General features: G+C 38.7%; 1 protein-coding gene across 5 annotated transcripts in view; it reads left to right on the top strand.

Moving 5' to 3' along the window:
* ckap5 (cytoskeleton associated protein 5) overlaps positions 1 to 7,088 on the top strand; it is a 40,711-nt gene that overhangs the window by 9,758 nt on the left and 23,865 nt on the right. For all 5 annotated transcript variants that reach the window (XM_034878280.1, XM_034878276.1, XM_034878279.1 and 2 more), the window contains exons 10-16: positions 187 to 276; positions 1,326 to 1,490; positions 2,872 to 3,000; positions 3,092 to 3,250; positions 3,741 to 3,842; positions 5,695 to 5,805; positions 6,424 to 6,516. In XM_034878280.1, the coding sequence (XP_034734171.1) occupies positions 187 to 276; positions 1,326 to 1,490; positions 2,872 to 3,000; positions 3,092 to 3,250; positions 3,741 to 3,842; positions 5,695 to 5,805; positions 6,424 to 6,516 (849 nt within the window). The remainder of the gene's footprint in view (positions 1 to 186; positions 277 to 1,325; positions 1,491 to 2,871; positions 3,001 to 3,091; positions 3,251 to 3,740; positions 3,843 to 5,694; positions 5,806 to 6,423; positions 6,517 to 7,088) is intronic.

Here is a 7,088-nt window from a genome sequence, read left to right as displayed (position 1 = left end):
CCCCCCCCCCCCCCCATTTTCCTGTCTTTTTTTTCAGCTGTTCTAAATAACAGTACAATAACAATATCTTTAGTCAGTCACCGACACAGATTTAACTGGTCCTGTGAAACAACAATTAATTGACAGTATTATTCTATGTTTCAAACTCATTGATAACTACAAAATTAAAGCACTGTGTGTATTTAGGTGGTTCCCACTGTTCTGGAGAAGTTCAAGGAAAAGAAGCCTCAGGTTGTCCAGGCCCTGCAGGAGGCTATTGATGCCATCTTCCTCACCGTAAGTACATTCTATAATTTGACTTTCTTGAATCACCCAATCAAAAGTTGAAGAGCAAAAGTAGTGGAGAAACTATCTACTGTGATGAAAACCAGCTTAGAAAAAGGCCAGAACACAACATCTGTGATAATGCTCCTTGATCTCTTTTCACCACTGGGTTGTGGGGCTTCATTTGGATGTGTACCCCTGTTAAACAGGCCTGAACACCGGGCTGAAAATCTGTACTCCTTGTAATCTGTATTTCCCCTTTGAATATGTCCGTGATGTTTTTGCTTTATTTTCAGTTTGTTTGTTTGTTTGTTCTGGTTGCTACTGCTGTGAATAGGTTACATTCCATTATATGAAAACTCTGAACAAAGCCTCTCTTATCTGTTTTTAAGTGGCATCCTAAAATGTCACTTTGTTTTCCTTCCTGAAGCTTTAACTGCTTAAATCTACCATGAACCAATCCTCCTTTCCTATGGAGCCTCTTTCTTATCTACTCTCTCATCGTCAAGTGAATGGAGCAATTAGTTAGAAAATATAAATTTTCTTGTGTTTGTGTCATTAAGCCTTTACAACAGGGGTATCAAACTTAATTTCAATAAGGGCCACACTGGAAAATAAGAATCAAATTAAGTGCCAACATGTACAGTTTATTTATATGTTTTCATTTTATCGAAAGTCAAATATTTTGACCGTATTATTGCATGTGTATTGCTTTCTTGCTTACAGTTTGGTTGAAGTAAAGCCCTAAAAAGTCAGCAAAAAAGTCTTCTTTTAGAGTTCAGCAAATTATGAAAAACAAAGATTACATTTTTTATAGCAACCTGTTTCATAGCTCAAACATAAATAATTCTGTGGGAGTTATCAGTCGGCAAATCTGCCAAATTCTGCATTGAGTATAATAATAGTTGGAAAACAGTTTCCTGTCTTATTTTTTTGGTGCACTAGGTGGGCCAAAATTTATTGTGAACCTATATAGTATGCGAACCTAAAAAAAAAATGTTATTTGACAACTTGTAATTTTGTTTTGATTTCATATTCAATATGACCTCTTTGTTTTCTAGACAACTCTTCAGAACCTGTCGGAGGACATCCTGGCTGTGATGGACAATAAGAATCCCTCCATTAAGCAGCAAGCCTCTCTGTTTCTGGCCCGCTCCTTCAGACACTGCACACAGGCCACATTGCCCAAAAGCGTCCTCAAACCCTTCTGTGCTGCTCTTATCAAGGTACACATACTCTAGGTGGTAATATCTTAACAGTATTGCTACCTTCACCTTTTTGGTACTGCTGTAAGCAAATGCGTTGTTTGATATAGTTAGCCCTCTCAATATCGGACTGAAATGAAAATAAAGTTCAAGCCGCAGTGCGGAACTTTTGTTTACTCCTTAGGCAGTGAGAATAATTATAAGCACGGTCATGCTTCAGAAAAGCAGTGGGATTCATAATAATAGGTTCACTCAATGGTAGTCGGGCTGGGCGATATGGATCGCAAATCTGAATTTTTTTCGGCTGAATCGTGGTACATGATAAATAACTATTATTTATCATGTATTTGCTAGAAAGTAGGCTAAATGTTCAGCATTAAGTCAAAGTCACATGTGAGATGTAACAGCAAACAGGCAGGGTTGCCTTTCCTGTTGAAAATATACGGTTTCAACACATGTAAATAAAAAAATGTATCTAAAATAAATAACCTAGATTAAATAAATAAATAAATAAAATGCCATCTCTGGGAATTCTAAGCTGGTTGTTGCTGTACAATTCTCTGTTTTTTCAGTAATGTGTATAAACTACACTACAGACTTGATTCTTTACTAACAGAGTGATGGCTGACTCATGAACGAGGCCAGCGTGGGTTAAATGCGCATTGGCAGGTCACTGGGACTGCACATGTCTTGTGTTTGAAATGTCTGTTTAGTCACTGCTTTGGATTTTTAAGAACTATGATAATCTGGTCATGGGTCACATCCCTCTGCCTCGCTCTTACTCATACAAGGGAAGTTTAAAGTTACATCCAGTAACTACTGTTCTTCAGTGTTTGTCGATTGGTCGATATGATCTGGCTCGGACAAAATTCTGATTGGTCGATTCTTTTTTTGCCATGTTATTAAATCAGGTGGAAGCATAGACTGTTAGGGTTTATGGGTGGAAAAGCACTAATTGCTAATGGGGGTGTTTTCAGAGCATCCCTGTTGCACAGGTAACAGTCTGTCTTCAGAACACCCCTCTTGTTTTCATTGGATTAGCCCAACCCACTGGGGAAAGATTGAAGAAAGAACTAGAAAGCCAGCCAGCGGAATTTCCTGCAGCACTGGAGCAATCTCGGAAGTGGAACGTAAAGGACAAAGACTAGGGAAATGCTAATATGAATAGCATGTGAGAGAGAGAGAGAGAGAGAGAGAGAGAGAGAGAGAGAGAGAGAGCATTGTTGCTCCCTGAAAGCACAACATACAGTACTGGGGCTTAACACATGACACAATAACATAACATTGCTAAGTGCACTTGATTTCAGGCTGTTAATCAAAAAAGGGGGAAAGTCACTTGGCTCACGTTTAAAATGTTTTTTTTAAAAGCCTACATGTACCTTTTCCTCTTTAACCATTTCAGCAAGTGAATGACTCTGCTCCGGAAGTGCGTGACGCTGCCTTTGAAGCTTTGGGGACGGCCATGAAAGTGGTGGGAGAGAAAGCTGTGAACCCTTTCCTGTCTGATTTGGATAAACTCAAACTGGATAAGGTAAGGATCAGTAGCATTCAAACCGGGAGAATGCTCCCGCTTTTATTGTAATTGTCTGCTAACCACTGTCTTGTGTTTTCTGTGGTGACAGATAAAGGAGTCAGCTGATAAAGTAGAGCTCGCTGGAGGGAAGAAGGCTGCAGGAGGAGGACTGGAAAAGAAGCCAGCTGCTAAAGCTCCTCCTGCTGCTGAAGTTCCACCCAAATCCTCTGGCCCTCCCAGGAAGACTCAAACTGGTGCTGCCAGCAAGGTATGCTAAGAGCAATGCACATAGAAAACTAAAACTGTCACTTTGTTATAAATGGTATGACCTTAAACAATGTGGTTGCGGCTCCTTGTTTCAATACTCATTGCATTATTTAAAATTGATGTGCAGTCAAAACATGCCAGATTTTGGATAAACGACAGTGGTCATTGTCAAGCTCACTGACGAACACATTGCATTTTCTGTGAGTATTTAACAATAAAAGTCAACATGTTTAGGCAAGTTTTTTTTCTTGTGAAGCTGCAGCAGTCAGAAATGTTCGGTTTGCAGTAACTTAATACAGTATTTTTTCCACGTTTGTCGCCACACACAAACTGCTTGTAATACGTCAAATATATAAATATTGCAATACTTTTTAATCCGTGGGCTTACTCACCCTAGTGTCTCCTCATTCGGGAATAGAGACTTAACAGATATGTTTTTAAATTAAAATCTTCAGTTGTACCTGACAGGTTTTTGTGTCTTATTTCGGCAGTCGTCAGCAGGTCCATCTAAGAAAGGCAAACCAACCTGTGCAGTTGCTGGAAAAACCAAGAAGACCCCTGAGAGTAGAGAATTCACAGAGACGGAACTCTCGGTAAGTCCATGTGCACACATTTACCTTGCAGTCAAAGCTTTCTGTCAAAATGCGGCCTCACTGTACCATGGGTGCATGCAGTATATGTCAGAATGTAAGACAACCGCCAGCCCCTTTTCCAACATCTTTAAAAAAAAGTTTTTCCTCAAAGAGGTGAGAAACATTGTTTCCCACTTGTCTTTTTGGAAGGTTTACCTTAGGAATGCAACAATTATAGATATTGTTGGTACGATTATACTTTGTAATAAAGCATGGTTTCATGATTATTATGCATTAATTAATTTCACTTCTAATACAAAACAATCAGAAAACAGTTACATACAGATTTGATTGTATTATTTTGTTGTCTTTTGAAGCAAAAATAACGCAACCATTTTTGAATGTTTTGAAAATGAAATATGGTCAGTCATCCATCTTTTTTTATTTAAATTAATCTGAGTAGATAAGAGACTAGAAGGTAAGCAGTCACACCACAAACAAAGACAGTACTGTCCTTAAGAAGTTGGCCCTTTTTGGGCTAGATATGGCCCTGCTAGCTGGCGTTTCTAAAGTTGGAGGAGCTGCTATTAGTGTTCATTTTGTCACCTATTTTTAATTTAGTCTTAGTCTTGTGCCAAATGTCCTTGTTAGTTTTAGTCATTCACAAAATGCCATTATTACTTGACAATATACACTCGTTGAATGCAACTTTGTTAAACGCGTCTGGTTTTACTGTATATCAAGCCAATACAGTCACACACGTTGTTGCCACTAGTTGCATACATTACTCCAGCTGCTCTGCAAGCTGTTGATCGTCTCAGTCTCATTCCCTTACCCGGGGATACGCGCTGTAGCGGCTTCTCCAGAAGGCTTAACCGGGCTTCCTCCCTTCCCGCCCGGGCCACATTGCTACCTTGATGTGTGATGGCTAGATGAAAAAGGGGGCACCCCAAATCTATTGTTGAGCCAGCTGTGCCGCGCTTGATTGAACCACGGCGCTTCAAACGGGCCCTGCACTAGTTCTATTGATGAAAAAGTAGACAATTGTAGACAAAAATAAAGAAGGATTTTATCTTAGTTTTTAATTGATGCAAAACACTTTAGTCGTCTTTTTTCGTCAACAATAAGGAATGTTAGTGTAGTGTACTCTAGTATTAATGATGGCTGAGTTCCATTTAGGTGAGCTAAAGGGCTCCATTGTACAAGCTTGCTATGGTTGGGTATTGTTACAATACTTGTCCAAAAATTATATTTTTGAAATGGTGTTTATTCCTAAGGCCATATGGGCAAACTTAAATTATTTATTTAAAGTCAATGTGACAAATTTATTTCTCCAGGCATTTGCATTTCAAAGTGCAGTTACTGTGGCTGTGTCTTTAGCTGCAGACTGTTGGACTGCACAGTGTTGGATTCATTTCCAGAGAAATACAGCCACAATTTACACCGTTTTAGTTGTCAGCATTTTAACTGTATTTAAGCCTGCTACTACTAGTGCAATGTTAACTAGTGTCACATGCAGCGATGGATCTGTTGCCTCTGATGTCTGCTTTGGAGCACCAGAAAGCAGCACAGGCATTTAAGTGGCACTGAAATATGTGTTGCTATTTAGCTCAGTAGATACTAGTTGTTAAGGGTTTCTGTAACCAACCCTAATGCTCGCAAACTTGTATGGCTTACTGAGATACTACGAATAAAATTGAGCCAATGTTTATATTCATACGTGTGCCTTTCCTGTTTTTGATAAGTCAAGATGTCTGCTGTGAAAAGTGTCTGTTTTGATGAGCACATTGACTTTTCCTCTGAAAGGGTTTAAGCATTATTAGGATGTTGCTGCTGGAATTTGTGATTACTTATTGTCTGTGTGTGTTGTCAGGTTGAGGTGTGTGAGGAGCGGGCAGCAGGTGTACTTCCTGCCTCTTGTCTACAGCTGCTGGACTCGGCCAACTGGAAGGAGAGACTGGCTAGTATGGAGGAGTTCCTGAGGGTGAAGTCTTTTTCTTTTTTTTCTTTTTTCTTTTTTTTCCCTTCCTTGGTGACTGTTAGTTCATGACGCACTGATTAATACATTGTCATCTGTTTGGATAAAAGAAATATGGTTCCTGTCATGCACCAGCAATCGTCCTCACAAAACAGAAATTTATGTTAGTTAATTGACAGAAAAATAATCTGCTAATATTTTGATAATTCAACGGTTTCTTTTTCAAACAAAAATGCCAAATGTTCTCTGGCTACAGCTTCTCAAATGTGATAATTTTTTCTTGCTTTACTTGTCATATGACAGTAAACTGAATATCTTTGGGTTTTAGACTTTTATTTGAATAAAACAAAAATGTTAGTGGATCACCATGGACTGTCAGATGTAATGGGCATAGCTAAAGTGTTTGAAAAAATAATTGGCATATCAATCAATAATGAAAATAATCATGCCATGTGTGTACACATGTTTAAAACACATTGATTGAACTCAAATCAGTTATATGTTTCTGTGTGAAATACTAAAAACTCTGTAGCATATTGAATTCTGTTGGAGCCAAGGAAACAACTGATATGTTGTACAATAATATGCGGTATTATTAATGTATGGAGTTATGTGTGCTTCTAGGCTGTGGAGACCATGGATAAGGCGGAGATGCCCTGCCAGGCCTTAGTCAGGATGTTGGCCAAGAAACCGGGCTGGAAGGAGACTAACTTCCAGGTAACCATCTCTGTTACAGCAACTAAAGGTTGGGACTTATTGACAGCCAGTTTCCTTCAGCAATGTTGCAGCAGCTGTTGGGCCTTGGAATGTAAGAATTGCCTCCAGTAAAATAATTGCTCAATTTGACTTTCACCCCTTATTGTGAGGGAGCATGTTTTTAGTAGAGTAAAGGGAGAAGTTGTGGCAGCCCAAAAAACAAGTTACACAGTTACAAGCATAGCAGTGTGTTTAATTTTTGTCCCCTTATATTTCCCCCATCAATAACATGTTTGTCAAACATTTCACCTGCATTCTGTATTGTACTTTTTTTTTTGCATCATTCTGTTTATTAGTTTATAATCCCAGTTATGATTAGATAAATTATAAAAATAGAAAAGTATCCAACATCAAACTAAAATAGCCTTACACGTTGACTAAATAGATATGATGATAGGCTATTCAAATGTGTTTTATTGCTGAAAGACACTCTCTTCCTCTCCCAGAATATAACACTATACATACAGTGGGTACGGAAAGTATTCAGACCCCTTTAAATTTTTCACTCTTTGTTTCATTGCAGCCTTTTTCCA

This window comes from Etheostoma cragini, chromosome 8 (assembly GCF_013103735.1).
Source record: "Etheostoma cragini isolate CJK2018 chromosome 8, CSU_Ecrag_1.0, whole genome shotgun sequence".
Classification (NCBI taxonomy): Eukaryota; Metazoa; Chordata; class Actinopteri; order Perciformes; family Percidae; genus Etheostoma; species Etheostoma cragini.
The sequence above is the reverse complement of the archived record's forward strand: the minus strand, read 5'-3'. Positions and strand labels throughout refer to the sequence as shown.